This window comes from Bubalus bubalis, chromosome 14, assembly GCF_019923935.1.
Source record: "Bubalus bubalis isolate 160015118507 breed Murrah chromosome 14, NDDB_SH_1, whole genome shotgun sequence".
NCBI lineage: Eukaryota > Metazoa > Chordata > Mammalia > Artiodactyla > Bovidae > Bubalus > Bubalus bubalis.
The window spans coordinates 57,305,865-57,331,358 of record NC_059170.1 but is presented as its reverse complement, the minus strand read 5'-3'; the positions used below and the strand labels follow the sequence as shown (position 1 = coordinate 57,331,358).

At 40.2% G+C, this 25,494-nt stretch overlaps 1 protein-coding gene across 1 annotated transcript in view; it reads left to right on the top strand.

The window, feature by feature from the left end:
• Nucleotides 1-25,494, top strand: part of MYO3A (myosin IIIA) — a 161,527-nt gene that overhangs the window by 16,371 nt on the left and 119,662 nt on the right. Inside the window, exons 3-5 of the mRNA XM_044927476.2 lie at nucleotides 3,297-3,401; nucleotides 3,999-4,098; nucleotides 19,671-19,747. Of these exons, the coding sequence (XP_044783411.2) occupies nucleotides 3,297-3,401; nucleotides 3,999-4,098; nucleotides 19,671-19,747 (282 nt within the window). The remainder of the gene's footprint in view (nucleotides 1-3,296; nucleotides 3,402-3,998; nucleotides 4,099-19,670; nucleotides 19,748-25,494) is intronic.

Genomic DNA, 25,494 nt, shown 5'->3' with positions numbered 1-25,494 from the left:
AGCTGAAACTCCAGTACTTTGGCCACCTCATGTGAAGAGTTGACTCATTGGAAAAGACTGATGCTGGGAGGGATTGGGGGCAGGAGGAGAAGGGGACGACAGAGGATGAGGTGGCTGGATGGCATCACCAACTCAATGGACGTGAGTTTGAGTGAACTCCGGGAGTTGGTGATGGACAGGGAGGCCTGGCGTGCTGTGATTCATGGGGTCGCAAAGAGTCAGACACGACTGAGCGACTGAACTGAACTGAACTGAAGCTAACACTCTGGGGCATCTGTCATAACTTGGATTAATTTTGCATGCCCTTTCATTATTAGTTGAGGACCTTTTTGAATATACTTGATGTTGGCAGCTAGATTTTAAAAATTAATAGATTTTATTTTTTGAACAGGTTCAGGTTTGTGGAAAAATTGAGTGGTAAGTTCAGAGAGTTCCCATATCCTCCCGCCCAAGTTTTCTTTGTTATTAACATCTTGCATTGGTATGGTACATCTGTTATGGTTGGTGAGACAGTAATGACACATTATTGTTAACTGAGGGCTTCCCTGGTGGCTCAGAAAATAAAGAATCTGCCTGCAATGCAGAAGACTTGGGTTCAATCCCTGGGTAGGGAAGGTGCCCTGGAGAAGAACATGGCAACCCATCCCAGTGTTCTTGCCTGGAGATTCCATGGACAGCGGAGCCTGGCAGGCTACAGTCCATGGGGTCACAAAGAGTCGGACACAACTGAAGTGATTAATATGCATGCATTATTAACTAAAGTCCATTGTTTACATTAGGGTTAATTCTTTGCACTGTACATTTTACAGATATTTTAAAGACTTTATTTTTTAGAGTAGTTTTATTAGCATCACAGAAGTATTGAGAGGGAGGTATAGAGTTTTCTCATATGTCCCCAGCCCTCACACATACTCTACAATGAGTTTTGAAAATTTAAAAAGTGGCCCTAAAACTTAGTTCCCTTAAATAAGTGCTTTGCAATTTAAGGGCTCTGAATTTCATTTCCGTCAGTTTTGAATAATTTTGTGACCCCCATCATGCTGGGCCACTGGAGGCAGCGTGACCCTGTATTCTGCTGTCAGAATACTCTTCTGCTTATCCCGTTAAAAGGTGTTCCCTTTCCTGCAGAAGATAATGTCCCTTTTGGAATGCCAGGTCTGCCCCTGCTCCTGGAGAAGATGAAAGTTTTGTTTAATGTAAAAAGACACCAATTATAAATGGAGTTGCATCTCAATGCTCATTTGTAAGTTTGCGTTTAGATTTTAAATACACTTATAGAGACAATATTATAAAAGAGGGCTTCCCTGAAGGTCCAATGGTTAAGACTTCACTGTTCAATGCAGGGGTTGTAGATTCACTTCCTGGTGGAGGAGCTATGACCCCACATGTCTTGTGGCCAAAACAGCAAAACGTAAAGCAGAAGCAGCATTGTAACAAATTCAATAAAGACTTTAACAATGGTCTGCATCAAAAAAATCTTAAAAAAAAAGCAACTTTGATATCACACATGATGTCTAGATCGACATGTCAGCCCAGACAACCTGTTGGGGGATCATGATATATCATGATTAAATGTAAGGCTGGACTCTAAAATCAGGCTGTCCAAGTTCCTGTCTTAGCTCTGTCACTACAATGTGATCTTTCCTGAGTTACCTTACCATTTTGTGCCTCACTTTCCCCATCTTTAGTATGGAGATGATAATAATACCTACTTTACAGAGTGGTGAGACATATGGATAATGCATGTAAATGGGTTAGGAATGTGCTAACGTAAAGTCTGTGCTCAATACAACTGTTATTATATAATTCATAATGTATCAGAAGTGTTCAGGCATCCAATAAAATCTAATTACCATGTTAGAAGATAGTTTGAGAGAAAATATGTTCAGTATTTCAGACAAGGATGCTACGAACGCACTTCCTTTCACCTTTCTCTACTCCGTTTAGGTCAGTAGAGTCGAGGAAATGACAACTCTTAGTTCTTAGGCACTGAGGTGACAGAGGAGACCCCAGAGGTCAGGGTAAGAGCAAGGAGCCCTGCGGGGAGAGAGAGCTGACAGCAAAGACTGAAGGATCCCAGGTTAGGGGACCAGGTGTTCCTGCGGTCAAAGCTTTGCTGGGGCCTTTTAGCTAGTTATGTCCCCACTCATGTTCCACTGTTGATGTCAGTGTTTCTCTCCTCTGCAAATAGGCTCGTGCTTGCGCTCAGTTGCTCAGTCGTGTCTGACTCTTTGTGACCCCATGGACTGTAGCCCACCAGGCTTCTCTGTCCATAGAATTCTCCAGTCAAGAATAGAGTAGGTTGCCATTTCCTTCTTCATGGGAACTTCCCGACCCTGGAATCAAACCCATGTCTCGTGCATTGGCAAGAGGATTCTTTAACATCTAAGCCACATGTAGCTCCTAGTAATGTTTGCTGTGGGACTTCATGTTACCTATCTTGGAAGAAACCCGGATGTGAAAAATTCCCCTACCATGTTCTTCCCTCTTGTTTTTCTTTTTAGCGTCCTCTGCTCTTTGGAGATGCAAAGGGAGAAAGTTAGGAAATGTGATGTTTAAAATAGTTTTCTAAAATACTATTTGTAATCCTTATTTCAGTGCACTCTGAGATTTTACCAGAGAGGAAGTATGTTTTCAAGTTAATGCACAAATGAAGCAGTATATAGCCGTGGACTGAGGTCATACTGTACTATTAATTAAACTATCAGGAATCATGTCTTTTTGCCTTTTCATACTGTGAAGAGCCGACTCATTGGAAAAGACCCTGATGCTGGGAAAGATTGAGAATAGGAGAAGGGGGCAACAGAGGATGAGATGGTTGGATGGCATCATTGACTCAATGGACATGAGATTGAGCAAACTCTGGGAGATGGTGAAGGACAGGGAAGCCTGATGTGCTGCAGTCCATGGGGTCGCAGAGTCAGACATGACTAAGCGACTGAACAACAGCATCAGGAATCAAGAGTACTTTTAAGAGCTCTAGGTCCTAAAATTTGAAACTAATTTGTAGACTCATAATTCTTATCCTTGAATTTAAAAGTCAAGCCCAGTGCTTCTCCATATTCTCTTCTAAAATTAATTCGTATGGAAACTGTGTTCCAATAATCGATTGTATACTAGTACAAGTTTATATGTTCATTTATAAAATCATAACAATTATGGGAATAATCGTTTGAAACAAAAAATTGAAACAGGTTTTTTAAATGTTTTGAGAAAACCTTTTATAGCAAGTACTTAAAATGTCACATCCATTTTAATATCTAAAAATATTCTTTTTTTGAAATATTCTTTTGTAGCTGTGCAACGGAGGATCAGTGACAGATCTTGTGAAAGCATTTCTGAAGGAGGGCAAAAGAATGAGTGAGCCCATAATTGCCTATATTTTACGTGAAGCACTGTTGGTAAGGCAGTTTAAATTATTCGTGCATTAATTATGAGGCAGTTCTAGTTAAATAAAATATGTGTATCCTATTTTTAGAAAAAACACTTCATTAGTATTTATTGATGCAAGAGTAAGATGCAAAATCTGAAATATTTAGCATAGCTAATTCCTCTTTTCTACTAAAAAATCTACCCTCCTTGTGTCTACAGAATCCTGAGTTTTGATCTCCTAGGTATAGTTCTGAAATCAATGATTAAGAAGGTAGATACTGTATATTTTTACTAATAGGTTTTTATTTGCCATTATTTATTTATTTTTAACAGCCATTATTTAGAATAAGTATTTAGAATTTTTCTTCTAATGAGATTAGCACATTCTAAATAAAATATTTCATAAAGGCTAGGAGTATGCCCTGATTTTTCAAAAATTCTTTCAGTCCAAAGTGGACAAGATAGACTTTGATTCAACTAACTCAATGTGAAACATTTACAAAGGTTTGAGTGTTAATTTTAACATGTGTTCACTATTGATTTGTATAAATGGATTCTCCTGAAATAAAATGTGTTTTTATTTGGTATTTCCTTCAAAAGTCATCATATTTATTTTCCACTGCCAGGGACTTCAGCATCTGCATAACAACAAAACTATCCACCGTGATATAAAAGGAAATAACATCCTGTTAACCACCGAAGGCGGAGTTAAACTCGTAGATTTTGGTAAATTTTGTTTGAAGTGCATGAATTTGAGCTGCAAAATGAGTAGTATGATTTGATCAGTTTCCATCAGCCTTACTTTCTAGGCATCGACAGTAGAGAGAGAAAAAAACTATCTAATTGAGGTAAGAAAGTAGCAGAGATTTTTAAAACTTTGGCAAATGAGAGATTCCTAGAAGAAAGGATGAGTTCTTTCAAGTCAGCCAGCGTGTGTCTGTAACACCCCTGGAGCAGTATGTGGTCGATTCTCTAAAAAAGACGGGCTCCAACTGATGACACCGAGTCTAAGTGGTAGCACACAGCCCTTTCTGTTGATTGCTTTACTGATGGGCAGGTGCCCAAAGCCAGGGTTTTGAGACAGGAGAGGAAATCTTCAAATGTCTCTGGGGTATCTTCCCTTCTAAGAAAGAAGCTCAAGTCAAGATGGTCTCTTCCTTGGGACCTTCTGTGTTTTACTGCGATGCCTGCAACCACCTGGCTCTATCCTGAGATCTTCCATCCCAACCCCTGAGAGGTGGGAAGGAGGAGGGTCCTTGGTGACACAGTCCAGCCACTAAATCAGCTCTGAACCTCCCCTGCTTCTGGACCTTTTGTCACATGAGATAATACATTTCCACATTAACTGAGCCAGTTGAGAGTGTCTGTGTTGGAGCAAGGGGCACCATAGCTGACACCTCTGCTCCTCCTCTTCCAGTCATGACAGAGCTCTCCCCCACTCTTCTCACTGGATCCCCAGTAACACGTGACACCAGAGAGAGTGGGTGACGTTATTCTGGGACGTGTCTGTATCGTTGTCATCTTCCCCTTCCTGCACTCAAGCTGGGGAAGGTATCTCTCCTCTGTATATTTCTGTATTTCTGTGCTTATCACATAGGATGATAATGGTCTTTTGGTCTTTATATGTAGGTAAAGATACTTAAGCACATATTAGTAGATAGTCAGGGTCATTAAGAAGTGGGACTATGTCTTCTATTTTGTTGGGAAGAGTAGTTCAGTGAGTAATCGTTGAGTGAATGAGTGAATCTTCCTTCACTTTGAATACTGGGAAATGAAGCTTAGGGAAAGTAATCAAGTCACTTTAGAAATGAATTGTTTTAATATCCAAGTATGTGGGTCTCTAGTGATCTGGCTTCTCCTAGGAATGAACTTCAGAGCATCTAGACAGGAACCAGAGAAGGCAATGGCACCCCACTCCAGTACTCTTGCCTGGAAAACCCCATGGATGGAGGGGCCTGGTGGGCTGCAGTCCATGGGGTCACTAGGAGTCAGACACAACTGAGTGACTTCACTTTATTTTTTCACTTTCATGCATTGGAGAAGGAAATTGCAACCCACTCCAGTGTTCTTGCCTGGAGAATCCCAGGGACGGGGGAGCCTGGTGGGCTGCCGTATATGGGGTTGCACAGAGTCAGACACGACTGAAGCGACTTAGCAGCAGCAGCAGCAGCAGCAGACAGGAACAGCTGAATAGCACATCTTTCAAATGACCACACGTGTGCTTTTTTCCCCTCAGCTGAGCATTTGAAAACCAAGGAGCATCTTGACAGTGAGTGCAGCTAGTGTGTCACTAGTTGAGTTCGGAGCTGTGCGTTTGAACAATCTGGCTGAGTTAGGATACTAAGAAGAACTTGTGCCTGAAATTCTAAAAAACAACAATAAAAAACACTCTTCACTGCACCATGGACAGAGCCATGACTCTCCTCAGAATAATTTTGGCTCCACTTTTAACGGACCCAAATGGAGAACTTAGTATTTAACTTGAGCTCTTATAATTCCCTTGCTCTAAAATATGGCTACAATATACATGAGCTCAGTCACTTCAGTTGTGTCCAACTCTTTGCGACCCCATGGACTGTAGCTCACCAGGCTTGTCTGTCCACAGGATTCTCCAGGCAAGAATACTGGAGTAGGTTGCCATGCCCTTCTCCAGAGGATGTTCCCTACCTAGAGATAGAATCTGCATCTCTTGTGTCTCCTGCATTGTAGGCAGTCTTTACCCACTGAGCTAGACCTGACGAAAATTGTTAAAACAAGTGTAAATAAACATCTTCTTTAGTCACACACACCCTCCTCCAAAAAAAAATACCTTGATAAACCAGTCATTCTGAGAAAAGCAACTTTCTGGAACACCCGCCAGAGTAGTTCAGAGTAAAAATATACATCTGTATAATAAGTAAAGTGGCCTTTATTACGATATCTTTAGAAAGTAGTCAAAAGTTGGAAAGCTGACAAAATGAGAACTTTGGTTTTATACTAATTGACTTAAAGACTTTGCTGTCAGCACCAATTAGAAAAGAGCCTATGATATGTGTTCCTAGTGTCTGATAACAAAATGCTATTATTTGCATATAAAACACTGCTTATATCTGTGTTCTCCATCATAAAAGGGCATGGATTCAACTCACCTAAAATGGTTTAAGGTTTTCATATGAATTAAAACTTGAGGATGGAGGTGCATGCAGAGTAAAATTTCTCAAGGGCAGAAGAAATAAGATGTGCTAAACCCCAAACTGCCGAATCAAACTGAAAATCAATGTCCTCATTTTATGTTTAAATCAGATTTTCAGCGAAGGCCACAGCTGGGAGTAAAGGGGTTTAGAGTACATTTTTATTTTAATTTCTCACCTCATAAAGTGTGTGGTATGCTCATTATCGGATATTGAAGATCTGTACTTGGATGGCTGCCAGTTCTCCAAGTATTCAGAATGGAACTCCACCACCTCATCTATCCCTGGAAATCTGTTTCATATCAAGAGTTTCTTGTCTTAAAAAAAGTCTTAGTTTTGTAGCTCAAGCCAGAAATCTCAGAAATCTCTGACTCTTGAGCCACCCATTATTTTCACCTCCTGCATCTACAGTGAGTCACAGGTTTCTCTCTCTCTATTATAAATCCCCAGACCATGTCTTTATCACCCCTCTCTGGTCCTCGCCATCATCTCTGACCTGGGCTCCTGCAGCTGCACCTTACTAACCCCCTGCATCCAGTCTCGTTCCTTTCCTTCCAGATCACTGTCCACACTCCATCTGTAGCCAGAAAGCTCAGCTGACCCGGCCACTCTCTTGTTCAGTGTTCTGTTCAGTGGTTTCCTGTAGACTTTACGGTCCTCTTGGCTGCCCTGGAGTAAGCACTTAGTGATTAACACCTGTTTTACCCCTTGGTGCTTGTGAGGGACTCCCTCTTCCTGTGACCTATGGGCCAGGTCAACTTCTTTCAATCCCTTAAATGTACCCACCCTCTTTCTCAGTTAGGGCTCTTATATATGTGCTGGAGGAAGTACTTCAAAATTGGTTAACATGCTTTTCTCTTGTTTATGCAAGAATGTGATCTTCACTCATCTGCCAGAGGCATCTCTCTGTCTGGGGGGAGGTTAAGATTTGTTTCAGAAGGAATACAATAAGATGGCTGAGGTTAATAATAAAAAATAGGAGTGTATAGCAAGACCCAGTTTATCTCCCCAGGAAGGTCTGTCTAAATTGCTTTATCTTCTCTTTAAAATATGGAGGGGGAAATTCCAGGAATCCATCATAGGGTTTCCCTTAAGAGTGAACAGAAAGAAGATGGAAACTCTTTCCGGTTCTCGGGTAATTGTGAAAAGGTGAAGCAGAGAAGGAGGTGGGACAGCGAAATGAGCTTTTGAAAAGTGAAGGTGACAAGAGGGCAGAAGGGAGCCCTTACCCACACCCTTTCCACCACCGTCACTCCATGCCCCAGAGAAGGGCCCTGCAGAGTCTGTGCCAGTCCAGACGGCAGTGACCATGTGGTCCTGACCTGGAGGTGGAGACTGATTGGGTAGAGGCAGCACTCATGCATGCCAAAGTTCTCCAGACCCTTATCCTCTGTTCCCATTAACCCAAAAATAACTCGAATCTGGCTGGGGAGTTTCTAGAGGGGTTTGCTCAGGATGGGCGGTGAGGCACAGAGCAGATCACCTAGGCCAGGTCTGAATAGGAATCACAGCCAGACCTTAGAACCTTGTCTGCCTCGGCTGAGTCGTCATGTGCCAGGAACGTCTGCAGGAAGGCCTGCCTGCAGGAGATCAGGCCACAGGTTCGCCAGATGCAGACCGTGGCATGAGAGGCCAGGGGGAAAGACACATGGCCCCAGAGACTGGAGACCCACCACACCCCAGGACCCTCCCTCTTCTCCTTTCCACAAGGTCTTATAAGCCACACAAGGTCTTCTTATAAGCCATCCCTCATCCTGTACAGACAGTAACATCTTCAGGAGGGAAGAAGGGGGTGCCGTCTGAGAGATGGAGCGAAGGCAGAGACGGAACGAGGGCTTTCATCCAAGAGAGAATGAATTCTTTCTCAAAGGACTTAGGATTTGGGTCTAAGCTTTACTTCTCCCAGCCAGTGGATAGAGGCATGCTTGCTCAGTCACTCAGTCATGTCTGATTCTTTGTGACTCCGTGGACTGTAGCCCGCCCTGCTCCTCTGTCAGGGGACTTTTCAGGCAAGAACACTGTTGCCATTTCCCCTTCCAGCGGATCATCCCGACCCAGGGATTGAACCTGCGTCTTCCTGCATCTTCTGCATTGGCAGGTAGATTCTTTACCACTGAGCTACCTGGCAAACCCGTGGGTAGGGGCATAGGAGAGGCCATAATAGTGAGAGACCAAATGAAGAAATCACAATTACATTTTCACTATGTATCTAAGTATAATGTCATTGAATTTTGTGACCAGTTACAAACACGATGCTTTCCCTGCATAGAAGCCTCCCGTCGTTGCTGTACCCAGGGGACCTCTGTCTGCCTGGCTGAGAACCTCTCCAGCACTCTATTATTCTTTTTTTTTTTAATTTTTAAATTTTTATTTTATATTGGAGTTTGGAGAAAGAAATGGCAACCCACTCCAGCGTTCTTGCCTGGAGAATCCCAGGGACAGGGGAGCCTGGTGGGCTGCTGTCTATGGGGTCGCACAGAGTCTGACACGACTGAAGTGACTCAGCAGCAGCAGCAGCAGCATAGTTAATTAACAATGTGTTCATTTCAGGTATACAGCTAAGTGATTCAGATATATATATATATATATATATATATATATATATGTCTTTTTTCAAATTCTTTCCCCATTTAGGTTGTTACAGAATATTGAGCAGAGTTCCCTGTGCTGTACAGTAGGTCCCTGTTGGTGACCTATTTTAAATATAGCAGTGTGTACATGTCAATTCCAAACTCCTGGTCTATCCCTCCCCATCCCACCCTTCCCTCTGGTAACCATTAATTTGTTCTCGAAGTCTATGGATGTGTTCCTGTTTTGTAAATAAGTTCATTTGTATAATTTCTTTTAAATTCCACCTATAAGGACTATCATATGATATTTGTCATTGCCTTTCTGACTTACTTCACTTAGTATGATTATCTGCAGGTCCATCCCTGTTGCTGCAAATGGCATTATTTCATTCTTTTTAATGACTGAGTAATATTTCATTGTATACATGCATTGTATCCTTTCTTCAGCCAGCCAGTTGTCACCCTCTATTGTAATCATGTGTTTAATTTGACTGCTCTCCCTGCTGAAGTTTGAGGTTCAGGATGGCATGCTATCTGGTCTATCACTGTCTCCCCAGAACCAAGTTTGGCAATGGCATGTTGGAAGTGCTCAGTAAATACTCTTGAATGAAGGAGTGAATGGGAAGCAGGACTTTCCATATAATTCTGTGACCCTGAGAAGGTCACTTAAAATCTTCAGGGACAACAATAAGAAAAACAGTGTCTATATCATATGGTTGATCATTGTGGAAAGTAAATGGGATAATACAGGTGAACTGCTTAGTATAATTATTGACACTATAATTTAAAAAATCTGCACTATTAACATTATTGTAAAATAATACTGCCACCTCACCCCTAGCTCAGTATTGTACATATAGTAGGTACTTGAAAAATGATAAGAAAATACTGTATTTAAATAGTTGGTAAATAATGAAAAATCTGAATTCCCAAAATTGGTGCCTCTTTCTTTTTTTTTTTTTTTCTTTAATAGCCCTCTGCTAGAGTCGATTGGGTATTAACTTTAAATATCAAGCTATTTAATTACACTAATAGTAAGATTCAGTTTGCTAGTGCTGGTTATAAGTGCAGCCTTTAAGAAAACCTTTTGTTTTCTTCTTAAGTGGGCTAGACTTTCACCAGCTGCCTCAGGGAATAAAAAGACAAGTGAGCTTGCAGACGTTATTAATGAAATACATTAACAGTCACTGGTATACGATCAATCAATAAATAACATGACTTCCCAGGAGAGAAACCCCTTTAGGCAAGTCAACTAAGGTCTGAAAAAGCAGTCCTCATTTGGAATAGAAAATGCAGGAGAGACCAAGGCAGTACTCAGTTCTCATTTCTACAGATAGTCTCTCTGGGGACCTTCATTTCTAATGGAATAGTTAACATTTCAATACAAAAGTACAAAATGTACTTCTTGTGATTTATTTAGACATCGTTCTTATGACAGAGTATTTTATGGCTTTCAATCTCTTAGTACCCACGTGCCCAATTTTAGGCCAAATCCCCAATAAGTAATGTAGGTCAAAGAGAAGTTGTGACTTATTCATTAATAACCCATTTCTGTAGCATCACGTGACACAGGTCCACCTGAACTTAAAAACTATGAAGTTCCCTCCATTCCTTCCTTTTTTCTGGAATCACTCAAAAGCTGTTCAGTGGGGTCGAGTAATCATGGGAGTCGGGGTGCAATTTAGCATGAGGTTTGGGCCTGAAAGGGGTGAGAAGGGTGTCCTTGGTGGGAGGGTGGGAGCAGTGGTGGCTTGGCTTGGGACATTGAGTCCCAGATGAGGGGACAAAGAGAGTATTTCTCTAGGGGGATGGTGGTGACCCAAGTCAAGTTGTCAGAGCCTGAACTGGGTAAGAAGGGGATCCATGTGACTGGGGGTCTACATGGAGACAAGGGACAGGTTACATAAAGGGGGCTCGATACTATGAGGAAATATGCTGAGATCAGTGGGAGTCCAGTTTCTTACTGTTAGAGATGAGAATTATGAATATGGAAAGATAACTGAACCCCATGATTCTGGATTGCATTGGAAGTGTCCCTGTGAACTCAGGGTTTTCAATATACAGAGAGGTATATAAAAATAAATTTAATGTGTGTGTGTGTGTGTGTGTACACCGGTTATCCGGCTATGTCCACTAAAAGGACATGCATGCTTGATGCCCCAAGAGCAAGCACATCAAGTACCTAGCTCTTAGTTTTTAAACACAATTCTCATCTAATAGGAAGCAAGGATTTGTGGGAAAAGACTGATTTTTTTAAGGCTGTACAAGCTGAGCCTGGAACTTGATGTACCAGGAAGTAAGGAAAAGCTCAAAGAGTGATGGAGACAGTGTCAAAAGGACATAGAAGCCACACTGAAGTGATTCTCACTGACCGAATCTGGGACAATTTGAGCATCAAAGTAATGGTAATAATGATGAGACAATGGTATCTATTGAATAAAGTAGAAGTCCATAAATTCATACTTGCATACTTACAGACATTAATAGATGAATGGAAAAAATCAAAATCTTCTGTAAATTTCTTTACAGAAGAATACTAACTTAATGAATGTAGAAGGAATAGTGAGATTTTTGAAATTATCTTTTGGCACCCATCATAGTAATAATTGGAGAAGGAAATGGCAACCCACTCCAGTATTCTTGCCTGGAAAATCCCAGGGACAGAGGAGCCTGGCAGGCTACAATCCATGAAGTCACAAAGAGCTGGATACGACTGAAGGAACTTAGCACATAGTAAATTAATTCATCCAAACACTTCAGCGGATGCTAAACTAGTGAGTTAAGTTTTGATTAAAAATAGGATATTTAGTCTTTAAATGCTGCTGCATAAGATACATAGGTACAAAAGAAAAAGAGAAAACTTTACAAACTAGAACCCTGGCAGACACAGACTTAACCATGTATACAAAGAGAATACAACTGTGTGACAAGTGGAAATCTCATACCACCTAATAGGAGACAGTGAGACTTCCCTTCCATGATAGTCCTGCCAAAAATATTAATCATGAGGGAGTATCTGACAGGTCCAACTTCAAGAACATTCTACAAAAAAACTAGCCTGAAATCCTACAAAAGTATCAAGGCCATGAAGTTCAAGGGAAGCCTAAAGAACTCCTTTAGATTGAAGGAGACCAAAGAGATAGGACAACTAAATGCAGCATGTGATCCTGGATTAGATCTTTGCATTGGAAGGACATATTTTGTTGTAAGGGTGCTTGGGACAATTGATGAAATATGAATGAAGTCTGTAGGCTAGATGGTAGAAAGGGATCAGTGTTAAATTTCCTGCTTTTATTAGTTGTATTGCCAGTATGTAGTGGAATGTCCTTATTTGTAGCAATCATACATTAAAGTATTTGGAGGTGAAAAGGCATCAAGCAGCCCACTTACATTCTGTGGTTTACATACTTACATACTTATATGGTTGAGGAAAGAATATTATTTGTACTTCTCTTGCCAGCTTTTCACTAAGGTCGAGATTATGTCAAAAAAATGTAAACTATGGAGAAAATTTGGAGACAATACAGATGTCTAAAGATGTTTATGTACATGTTTAAAGATTATGTAATATGTACACATATATATCTACCAAATATGTGTATTTGTTAGTTGAATGTTATGCATCTTGAAAACTGGAGAACTAGTGTTTTGTATAATGAAATGATATATTGAAAAAAAAGAAACTAGAGGAAAGAACCATTTTTAAAAGTTGACAGAGCTTGAGAATTTTCATATCTATACAAAAAATTAATATTTTCCTCAGCTCAAATTTATTTTTGTACTTCAGAGAGGTGACCATTATTTTATTTGAGAGGAAAAATAAATTCTTTCATTTTGTAAAGCAAAACCATGAATAAATGGGCTCTTTATTTTAGACCTTGTGGTTTGAGCTGAAGCTGTGGTCTCCAGTGTTTTCAGACTGAATAAGCAGTTTAACGTTACAGATAGAGTTATATGAACTAAGCAATTTAACATTACAGATAGAGTTGTATGTCTTGGTCAAGGGTCTTTCAGTTGTGAGGACAGGAACCGCAGACTAGCTCCAGAAGTGAGTAAGATTCACAAGGGAGTCTCCTGGGTAAGAAGAACAGGACGAAAGGGACTAGAAAGGACAGAACAGAAGGCAAGAACCAGGACGGCTTGCTGCCTCTTCCTCTCTCACTGGAGAAACCCAATCTTTCCTCTCTGCCTCTTGTTTTACATTTTTTAATTTATTTTTTAAACTTTGGCTGCTCTGTGTCTTTGTTTTGGTGCATGGGCACTTCTCTAGTTGCAGCACACAGGCTTAGCTGCCCTGTGGCATGTGGGATCTTAGGTCTTAAATGATAGACCCCCTCTAACACTACGGTCATCCTAAGTCTTTGCATCCCTTCCTCTAGAGTGAACTAGTTCTGGTGTTTCAAGTTCATTTACTGGAGGCCACTTTTTGACCCATGTCTGAGCCAACCAGCCAAACTTGTTAGATGCAATGTTAGGGATAAGATGTCTGCTTAGTGGGCTCATATCAGTAACTTTAGCCTGATTCAAGTTTTATGTTTTTCCTTCCACCATATACCACATCCTTAATATCTGCTCCCACACATATTCTCTGAATTTCTATCTATGTAAAGTTTAAAAAATCAAGTAGCTCTTTGTACCACACCTGTAAGGTTCTTGTGGGACTAGAGTCTGATTATAGGTTTAGGAGCAAAGAGAGGTGATTGGGGTGGATGTTGAGAATTATCAGTGTCTTGTAAGGCAACTATATTAGAGGAGACCATTAAGGTAGTTTCCTTGGGCAAAGGCAAGTTTAATCTCCTCACATGGGCTACCTCTCCTGGCAGAGAAGATTGATCAGAATTTAGGGGTTCAGAGCCCACCTTCAATAGGATCTTCTCATACACCTGCATTCCAGTTTTCGGGATCCCATTGCTTCCCAGTCAGTGCCTTTATTTTAATGGCAGACACCCTCTGAAGTTGGGGGAATTCAGTTTGCATCTTAATCCAGCCACTTGCAGGATGAGATTCTGGGTTTGGTTTTCATCAGTCTCAAATCTGGCTGCAGGAGAGAAGGGTCTCTTTTGGGGGCAGATGTGGAAGCTTTTGGGTCATTCATGAAGTACTTACTGGGAATTTGAATCCCTGAGCTCATCCTTTTCTTTCCTCATTCTGTCTGGCGAAATGAAAAGCAACCAGCCAGTCTCAATGTACTTACTCATTTGACCAAAATGTTCAGAGATATCATATACATGGTCACGCTGATCTGTTCCTCTAGTGAGTGTTTAATTATACGTGTTCAGTGATGGTATTTTGTGTATCTCTATCGCCATATCATGCCATGGATTGTTGGTGCTCTCTTGACTCCTGGAAATGGAGCCATTCATGTCTTTGAATCTAATCAGATTTAAGCGTCAATTCCAGAAACCCCAGGACCAATTCAGAAAACTCATCTTTAAGATTCTGTGCCTCTGGCACCACTCTCAGCACTGATATCTGCATCTGTCAGAGTTCTCCAGAGACACAGCTCAGACAGGATGTGTACTGTGTGTATATAGAGAAATGTAATTTAAGAAAATGGCTCCTGTGACTGTGGAGGCCTGATGACTTCAAAACCTGATGGGAGGCTGGTGGGCTGTAGACGCCAGGAAAAGATGCAGGTTGAGTCCAAAGGCTGTCAGCTGGCAGAAGTCCTCATCTGGTGGAGATCACTGTCATGGTCTCTCACTGCATGAGGCTCATCCACATTAAGGACAATAATCAGTCTTACCCAAAGTCCGCTGATATAAATGCTAATTCTCATCTGAAAACCACCTTCCCAGAAGTATCCATAAGGACATTTGACTAAATATCTGGGCACCAGGGCCCACCAAATTGACACACAAAATTAATCATCATACCGTCCTAACCTCACCAACAAAATGAGGGTATTAGATGGTATAGTAAATTTTATGGTCCCAGTTCTCATCCCTGCAGTGTTTTGATTTTAACAACAAAACCCCAAGCTCTTCCCTTTGCTCCCTTGAGATGGCAAGGGTCTTGTCCTGTGGTTATAGTAAATCAAGTTCCCTGAAGTCATCTGGTCTTTTTGAACCACCTTGGAAACCACATATCTGATGTTTCTTCTCACTCTCTCAGACCTGAGTCCTAACCACAAATATAAATCCTGCACATTTCCACCCCCCCAACCCCCAGCCCCAGAAACAGGACATAAGCCATAGAGGACAGGGTGACTGCCCAGCCAAAAACAGCGCAGGAAGCCTTATTAGAAGGACTTAATAATTCCCAAGCAATGTAATCAAAGCAAAATGCTGAAGAATTGTTGACACAAACCTCCTTAATGTTCTTGTGGCTTTGACTTTGAATGGCTTATTGCCCTCTCTTCTAATCTGTTTTCCATTCAGCCCGATCTCTTGTTTGCTTCTGTTCCTTTTAATATCTTCTCTGTATCCCAACTTTCTGCCTGGAATTTTCCATCTTCAGCCTCTTCTCCTTTGACATGCTTATATAACTGTTTACTTTGGTGATTATTCCCTTAGCTCCTCTCTGTACAAGATGATTTTCCTAAACTTCTTTACTTCCTGCAGGTCCCGAACTCATAATTTGGATTCTTGTTGCCTTTTAAAGTAATTATGTCAATCATTTTAAACTGAATTTTGCATTTTTATACCTTATTAGCTAATTTTCTTGTGGGAATTTATGTTAAGTAAAAATGCTGTTTGTCCTCAGGAAACTCACGTTTCTGTCCAGCTGAAGTTTACTATCCTGAAAATGATCATGTTAGATGTTTTAACCATTAAGCTGCCATCTGTCTCTGAAGTTGGTTCTGTTGGAAAGATGATCTTGGGGTTAACAGTTATTGCAGAAACATTCAACAAACATGCTTCTTCTGTCACTCTTTCATAGGTGTGTATATTGTGTTTAACCTGAGAATCATCTAATATTTTCAGACTCAGGGGTTTCTTATTCTACCTACTTGCATTTTTCCTTTTTCACTTATTTTGATACTTTTTTGTTTTTCCTGCTTCACATTCCAGGCTAAATTTTTCTTATTTCCATACAGTTTACAGGGGCCAGGTGTAAAACATCCTTTCTGCAGGATTCCAAAAAACTCTTAATATATGATACTCCACTAGCATTGTGGGCTTCCATCATAGCTCAGTTGGTAAAGAATCTACTTGCAATGCAGGAGACCCCGGTTTGATTCCTGGGTCGGAAAGATCTGCTGGAGAAGGGATAGGCTACCCACTCCAGTATTCTTGGGCTTCCCTTGTAGCTCAGCTGGTAAAGAATCTGCCTGCAATGTGGGGACCTGGGTTCGATCCCTGGGTTGGGAAGATCCCCTGGAGAAGCAAAGACTACCCACTACAGTATTCTGGCCTGAAGACAGTCCATGGGGTCACAAAGAGTCAGACACTACTGAGTGATTTTCACTTTCCCTTGCACCACTAGCTTCGTAACTCATTATCCCAGATATACCATTGGAGTGAAGAAATAGCCAACTTAATTATGAAATATTCATAATAGTTATATTTTAATACCATCCTTTAAAATTATCTTTGTATGTTTCATAATATATATATCAATATATCTGGAAACATATGGAAAGTAGTCTATGTCTGTATTAGGTATGCTTGCTCAGAAGTTCCTTGTTGTTTGGAATAGTGTGATCAAGAAAGGAGTTTGGAGGCCAGATGTTTGCTTTAAAAAATTCTAACTTTATATTAATATAAATAAAAGTAATATACTCTCATATTAATATAAAACCTAATGATCTTAGGCTTTGTAAACTCATTATTATTGGCCATTACCCTTGTTAATCTGCTCCTTTATGTGTAAAATCATTCTTGCTCTTGTATTAGAGTTCTGTGATTGTAGGCAGCAGAAACTTAACTCTGACCCACTTAGGCAATAAAAAAAAAAAACTTAGGCAATAAAAAAAAAAACTGAAAATAGCACTGAGTGACATACAAAGTCAAGGGAGAGACTGGGCGATCTGACCTCCTAGGAAAGGGCTGTGGCATCCCTGGACCTCCAGAACAGCATCACCTGGAGCAGCATCACTTGGGCGAATCCTTAGAGCCCCGACTTTGGGTGACTTGCTCTAGTCACCTCCCGGCCTGTCTCCATTCAAGACTCACATTTCCAAGAGAAAATCTGAATGGTCTGTCTTGGGTCCCCTAATACATCCTAATGAACTTCTCAGCATCTTTCTCCATATATTTCCTGTGGAATGTGGAGGGACCGCCCTTTCCTGTCATCCATATCTATAAATTCAAACACCAGGGCATGACTGCTTGCTGAAAAATGCCAATTCTAGCGACATCATCTTTTCTTTATCCCCAGAAAGAAGAAATAACTATGAAATGATTAGTCTGTCACTTTCTTGCCAGAAGCAGAATTTTAGATATTTTACTGAATCATGTTTATTTTCTACCCCTTTTACATTTTGCTTAAATGACATTTGAATTCTTACAGAATCTTTATGAAGTTGAAACAGAAATGTTTTCTGAGGGAAAAATAGAATTTTTGATTTTTCATAAATCATTAGAAACTTAGAATAAATTTTAATAGATTTATAATCAATTTTAAATTAAATTTCTTTAAAATCTATTTACTCTTCCTACTTATAAAAATAAATTACTGTACTTGGATACTGTCATAAAAGTCAAGCTTATTTATGCCTTTAATTCATAGAAAAAGACAAGATGAAATGTTTAGATTAACATTTAATTTTCCTGGAAGCTAAAATACTTGGGGAGAGATGTGCATTTTGGAGAAACTCTATTATTCCCTTTCTTCAGATCATCTGTTAGAAATATTCAAGAGAATCTTCAATCTCAGATTAGTTCATCTTCTCTGAATTTCAAAAACAATTTCATGAGGATATTTTTTCTGTTAAATAATAAAATGTTTAAAGGCAAGATTTGGAGGCTTAGATACAGATCCCATTTAGGACAAGGTCCCACTTATTATATCAGTGGAGGAAGTCCTTGAGGGAAAGAATTAATGTGGAACCAAAACGTACCACTTAGGCCTCAACTCAAGTATATTTCCACCAGTGAAAGGCTCTTTTGACTGAATATGAGCTTTGAATTTTCATCACCTTTGAATTTGATACCTCATCTTGGAGGTATCAGATATATCCAGTTTTAAACATCAATTAGTGTCTTTGTTCTACTTGACTTATAAGGTGAACAGCCAGAGCCTAAAACAAATGTGACACCCAGGAGGTACTTTTCAAAGCAAGGATGTCAGGGAGTTAAAGTTCACAATTTGGAACTAACAGAAGGAGAAGAGAGAGACAGGTTGAGATGGTTGGATGGCATCACTGACTCAATGGACATGAGTTTCAGCAAACTCCAGGAAACAGTGAAGGACAGGGAAGCCTGGCCCGCTGCAGTCCATGGGGTTGCAAAGTGTCGGACATGACTTAGCAACTGAAAAGCATAAAGTCCAGAGTGAGGTCAAGGGAAGAAGCATCGTGCAGCCAGAGGAGCAGAAGTATGAGCTGTGAGGAGGGGGACTATACTCCAGATTTTCTTAAGAGCCAGTTATGATTGTATCTAACCAGGTAGAATTGATGGGATGACAAGATTGAAATATTTTGTTAAACTTCCTTATTGTAATCTTTCTGTGTATAGTCTCTCTAAAGGAAAATAACTGATGCTATTGATGCTGTTGGTTTAAATATTAATAGATGTGATGGACTGGCCAAAAGTTCATTCAGGTTTTCTTATAACAGCTTATGGAAAAACCTGAGTGAACTTTTTTGGCCAACCCCAATAATTTATTTGAAACTTCCCATCAGGTGTGATTTGTCCCAAGATGATAGATGGAAAATAATTTTATTTGCATTCACAAGTCACCTGCTATATGTATGCCACCATATGAAACAATCCAGTTCGCTAGAATTAATAGTGGGCTGCTGCTGCTGCTGAGTCGCTTCAGTCATGTCCGACTCTGTGCGACCCCGTAGATGGCAGCCCACCAAGTCCTCTGTCCCTGGGACTCTCCAGGCAAGAATACTGGAGTGGGTTGCCATTTCCTTTTCCAATGCATGTATGCATGCTGAGTCACTTCAGTTGTGTCTGACTCTGTGTGACCCCATGGACAGCAGCCCATCAGGCTCCTCTGTCCACGGGATTCTCTAGGCAAGAATAATGGAGTGGGTTGCCATTTCCTTCTGCATTAGTAGTGAGAGGAAGGAGCAAAGGGAGCCTACCATTCAAATCAAAACTATGTACAAAAATATGCAATACAGACAAATAGTTTAAAATCTAGAAAGTCAAGGCTGTAGAGATTAGTATAATCTGGAGCAGATGAAGTCAGCATGGGGGAATTTAAGCTTGACAAGGGGCTTTAAGTTTGAATAGGTTTGGATACGAGAAATAGAAAATAGGAGGACCGTTGTATGTCTTGGCTATGCAGACATCCTGAGTTCGGATGCCTTAAGGTGAAGTTCAAGTCCAGTGGCAGCTATAAGAGAATCATATTTGTTTGTAAGCAGATTTATTGCAGTTGAAATCTCCTTAACCTGAGTAATGAATGCAAGAAAGTAAGTCTTGTCTCTTCCTTCCAGGCGTGTCTGCTCAGCTCACCAGCACCTGGCACCGTCGGAACACATCTGTAGGAACGCCGTTTTGGATGGCTCCTGAGGTCAGATAGAGTTTTTTTGAGGGAGACACATGGTGTGGTTGATCCTTTCTGAGTTTCGTTTTCATGCACGCTGTAGCTCCATATGTGTGTGAGAATCTACTGGAAGAAAATGTCAGTTGTGTTGTCTATATGTGAGATATTTGCGTGTGTGAGGAGTGACATGGGAGATGATAAATGGGCTGTGAGCAAATATATGAATACATGAAAGACTGAATGAATAAGTCAGATGAGGTAGAGAGAAACTACAGTGGAATAGCACAGGTTTGAATTGCAGGTCCACTTACCTGCAAATTTTTGTCAATAAATATAGTGCCTATATTTTCATTTTACAGTTTTTCTTTTTTTATTGAAGTATAGGTGATATACAATGTTGTGTTTCTGCTGTACAGCAAAGTGATTTAAGTTATACATATATATGTTCTTTTTCATATTCTTTTTCATTATAGGTTATTACAAGGTATTGAGTATAATTCCCTGTTCTGTACAGTCGGAGAAGGCAATGGCACCCCACTCCAGTACTCTTGCCTGCTAAATCCCATGGACGGAGGGGCCTGGTGGGCTGTAGTCCATGGGGTCACTAAGAGTCGGACATGACTGAGCGACTTCACTTTCACTTTTCACTTTCATGCATTGGAGAAGGAGATGGCAACCCACTCCAGTGTTCTTGCCTGGACGGGGAGCCTGGTGGGCTGCCGTCTATGGGGTCACACAGTGTTGGACACGACTAAAGCAATTTAGCAGCAGCAGCAGTACAGTAGAATCTTGTAGTTTATTCCTTTTATACATAGTAGTTTGTATCTACTAATCCCCAATCTCATTTTACAGATCTTTAAATTAACTAAGTATGGGGAAAAGTTTGTGTTTAATCAGAGCTCACAATGTGTGGATTCCAAAAAGAACCAGAGTTTGAGACCTGGTTCTAGCCAAACTGTTTCAGCTTCCTGCCCTTGGGTGAGTCATATATTAGTTTCTCTGTTTTTGAGGCAGAGATGGCAGTATGTGGATTTTCAACTGTCAGGAGATTGGAACCCTTAACCCATGTGTTGCTCAGGGGTGAGCTGTACTCACAACCTTATGTTTTCATTAAATATACTTTTTATTGGAATATAATTGCATTATAATGCTGTTCTTCTGCTGTACAACGAAGTGAATTAGCTGTATGTATACATACACTTCCCTCTTGAGCCTCCCTCCAACCTCTGCTTCCCCATCCCAACCTTCTAGGTCATCACAGAGTGCCCAGCTGAGCTCCCTGTACTATACGATAGGTTCTCATTAGTTATTTATTTTGTACACAGTAGTGTGCATGTCAATCCCAAGCTCCCAGTTCATCCCACCTTACATTTCCCCTGCTGTGTCCACATGTACCTTCTCTAAGTCTGCATCTCTATTCCTGCCCTGAAAATAGGTTCATCTGTACCACTTTTGTAGATTCCACATATATGCATTAATATCTTTCTGACTTTCTTCACTCTGTGTGACAGACCCTAGGTCTATCACATCCCTACAGATGACCCAACTTTGTTCTTTTTAATGGCTAATATTCCATTGTATGGGCTTCTCCGGTATCTCAGTGGTAGAGAATCTGCCTACAATGCAGGAGACGCAGGAGACCTGGGTTTGATCCCTGGGTCCAGAAGATCCCCTGGAGAAGGGCATGGCAACCCACTCCAGTATTCTTGCCTGGAGATTCCCATGGACAGAGATGCCTTGTGGCCATGGTCCATGGGGTCACAAAGAGTTGGACATGACTGAGTGACTGAACACATAGTACATAGCATATTCCATATTAAAAAGCAGAGACATTACTTTGCCAACAAAGGTCCATCTAGTCAAGGCTATGGTTTTTCCAGTGGTCATGTATGGATGTGAGAGTTGGATTGCAAAGAAAGTTGAGCACCGAAGAATTGATGCTTTTGAACTGTGGTGTTGGAGAAGACTCTTGAGAGTCCCTTGGACTGCAAGGAGATCCAACCAGTCCATTCTAAGGAGATCAGTCCTGGGTGTTCATTGGAAAGACTGATGCTGAAGCTGAAACTCCAATACTTTGGCCACCTCATGTGAAGAGTTGACTCATTGGAAAAGACTCTGATGCTGGGAGGGATTGGGGGCAGAAGGAGAAGGGGACGACAGAGGATGAGATGGCTGGATGGCATCACTGACTCGATGGACATGAGTCTGAGTGAACTCTGGGAGTTGGTGATGGACAGGGAGGCCTGGCGTGCTGAGATTCATGGGGTCGCAAAGAGTCGGACACAACTGAGCGACTAAACTGAACTGAACTGACCTTATCTTTAGTCATTGTTCTGTCAGTGGACATCTAGGGTGCACATATCTCTGTTAACGATATTTAGATTTTGTTTTTAAGTTGGATAGAAATATAAAAGTGCCCTTTCTGTTGTTCAGTTGCTCAGTCTTGTCTGACTCTTTGCGACCCCATGGACTACAACATGCCAGGCTTATCTGCTCTTTACCATCTCCCAGAGTTTGCTTAAACTCATGTCCATTGAGACAGTGAAATCATCCAACCACCTCATCCTCTGTCATCCCGTTCTCCTTCTGCCTTCAGTCTTTCCCAGCATCAGGGTCTTTTCCAATGAGGTGGCTCTTCACATCAGGTGGCCAAAGTATTGGAATTTCAGCTTCAGCTTCAGTCCTTTCAATGAATATTCAGGGTTGATTTCCTTTAGGATTGACTGGTTTGATCTCCTTACTGTCCAAGGGACTCTCAAGAGTCTTCTCTAGCACTGCAGTTCAAAAGCATCAATTCTTTGGTGCTTAGCCTTTTTTATTGTCCAGTTCTCACATCCGTACATGACTACTGAAAAAACCATAGCCTTGAGTATACAGACCTTTCTCAGCAAAATAATCATTTCTGCTTTTTAATACGCTGTCTAGGTTTGTCATTGTTTTTCTCCCAAGGAGCAAGCATCTTTTAATTTCATGGCTGCCGTCACCATCTGCAGTGATTTTGGAGCCCAAGAAAATAAAGTCTCTTACTGTTTTCCATTCTTTCCCCATCTATTTGCCATGAAGTGGTGGGACCAGATACCGTGATCTTCATATTTTGAATGTTGAGTTTTCAGCCAGCTTTTTCACTCTCTTCTTTCACTTTCATCAACAGGCTGTTTAAATTCCTCTTTGCCTTCTGCCATAAGGGTCATGTCATCTGCATATCTGAGGTTATTGATATTTCTCCCCGCAATCTTGATTCTAGCTTGTACTTCATTCAGCACAGCATTTCACATGATGTAGTCTGTATATAAGTTAAATAAGCAGGATGACAATATACAGCCTTGACTTTATTTAAAATCAGATGTGGGCTTTTAACCTATATTTATAGTAGGTCCTATGTTGAGTGTCTCTGCTTAGGGCCACATCACACCTCAAAGATTCTTTTGAGCATAACCTGTGGGAAGATGTAAAAAACTGCTAAAATAGTTGAGGAAAAGTTTTCTAGAGTTACATCTTTTCTCCACAGTCACTTTAATGTTAATGCTTTTAATCCTTTTAGTTATATTTATCAGTAAAGAACATTTATGTTTGAAAACTCTGCCATCTTTGGGAAAAGCTCTGCTATTTGCCTACATCTTTCTAGGGAGTGACAGGAAGACAAGTAATTTAAATACTACACTAATATTGCAGAATCATAGAATTAAATTTGCTGGAGGATTAAGTCCTGGTGTGCTGTTCCTATGTTGATACTAATTCAATTACTACTTGCAAAAAAAGTTAAAATGTAAGTGTATTGTAAAATATGGAGAAATGATAAATTATCTTAAACTTTAAAAATAAAATATGTGTAGACTGTATAGTCATATAAGCAAAAACAAAATTGAATAAAAGAATTTCCAATGTGGGTTTTTTTCAATTCTGATATATTACTAGTGTTTTAAAAGATTGTGAAAAGTTTAAAAATGAGAAGTTAATAACATCTAGCTGTAATACCAAGCTTTATATCTTATCTACATATATGAATAATTACTATAATAAATACTATAATATAACTATATGATTTCTATTAAATAATTAATAGTCTAGTTTTATATTTTTAATATACTAATTTATAATAACAAAGCCATTATTATATTTTAAGTTTGTCATTTAGTAAAAACTATTTTGATTAGTAGATCTTAGAAGCACTCTATGAGTAAAGTTAATATTTTTATCTAAAATATAACTATTAGAGTAATAAATGAGTTAATAATTAAAATTAATACTCCTTACTATGCAATTATTAGACAGTCATTTTACTGATAAGTCATTATTTACTATTAATAAGCCTGCTGCTGCTAAGTTGCTGCTAAGTCACTTCAGTCGTGTCCGACTCTGTGTGACCACAGCCCACCAGGCTCCCCCGTCCCTGGGATTCTCCAGGCAAGGACACTGGAGTGGGTTGCCATTTCCTTCTCCAATGCATGAAAGTGAAAAGTGAAAGTGAAATAGCTCAGTCGTGTCTGACCCTCAGCGACCCCATGGACTGCAGCCTACCAGGCTCCTCTGTCCATGGGATTTTCCAGGCAAGAGTAGTGGAGTGGGGTGCCATTGCCTTCTCCCATTAATAAGCCTACTGTAACACAGACACAGTTTGAAAGTGCTTTCCTGCTCAGCCAACCAATAATATATAAAAGAGAAAGGTTCATTGTGGCCTTTTCAAATTATCCTATAGATATATGTTTAACATTTTGTGCACATTATATTCATTTAGCATTTGCCAACTTTTGAATGATTGGTAATACTTCAGTAAATTTCCGCTTACCTAGAATTGTTGAAGAATGTGTTTTGAGTAATCAACTATTTAGTTAATGAAGACATCACATAAATACCAGCTCTTTGTTATTCAGGTCTAATTTCTAAGAATTAGAAAACAACAAGGTAAACAAGGTTGTTTAAATCAATTATAAGTTGAAAAGTGGCATTCTTGATTTGACATCCTTTTCAATTAAATTCTAGACCAAAGGTAGCATTTGTTTATTATGTAAAGCCATACTTCCCAGAGTATGTGTGTTTCATGGTGAAGGGGAGAGAGTGGCTGTGATAGGTAACCATGTAACTTATTGTACAAGCCAGGACAATTTGGAGAGTGAACCGGAAAGGTATTTATGAGTCTAGGGAAGTGAGCGTAAACTAAGAATGTCATGGGTACATTGTGCCCACTGTGCCAGCATAGGGATGTTTTAATGTGTTAAATTTGATGTTAAGTGGAATCAGAAAGGTGAAACGCTATTCCAGACAGGATCTTAGATTTCTTTCACTTTGCATCTCATTTCATATTACTGTAATTTAATGATAAGAAGTCTAACCTGCCATCATCCCCAGATTATGTTTTATTTATCTTGTGAGTTGACATTCACAACATGTAAAAATTTTTTTCTTGTTCTTCAATGACATCCTGTAATTCGTGGAATTTTTAAAAACCTGATTGTAGCTTAACAGAGACATCACTTTGACGACAAAGGTCAGTATAGTCAAAGCTATGGTTTTTCTGGTAGTCATGTATAGGTGTGAGAACTGGACCATAAAGAAGGCTGAGTGCCGAAGAATCGATGCTTTTGAACTGTGGTGCTGGAGAAGACTCTTGAGAGTCCCTTGGACTGCAAGGAGATCAAACCAGTCAATCCTAAAGGAAATTAACCCTAAATATTCATTGGAAGGACTGATGCTGAAGCTGAAGCTCCAATACTTTGGCCACCTGATGTGAAGAGCCACCTCATTGGAAAAGACCCTGATTCTGGGAGAGATTGAAG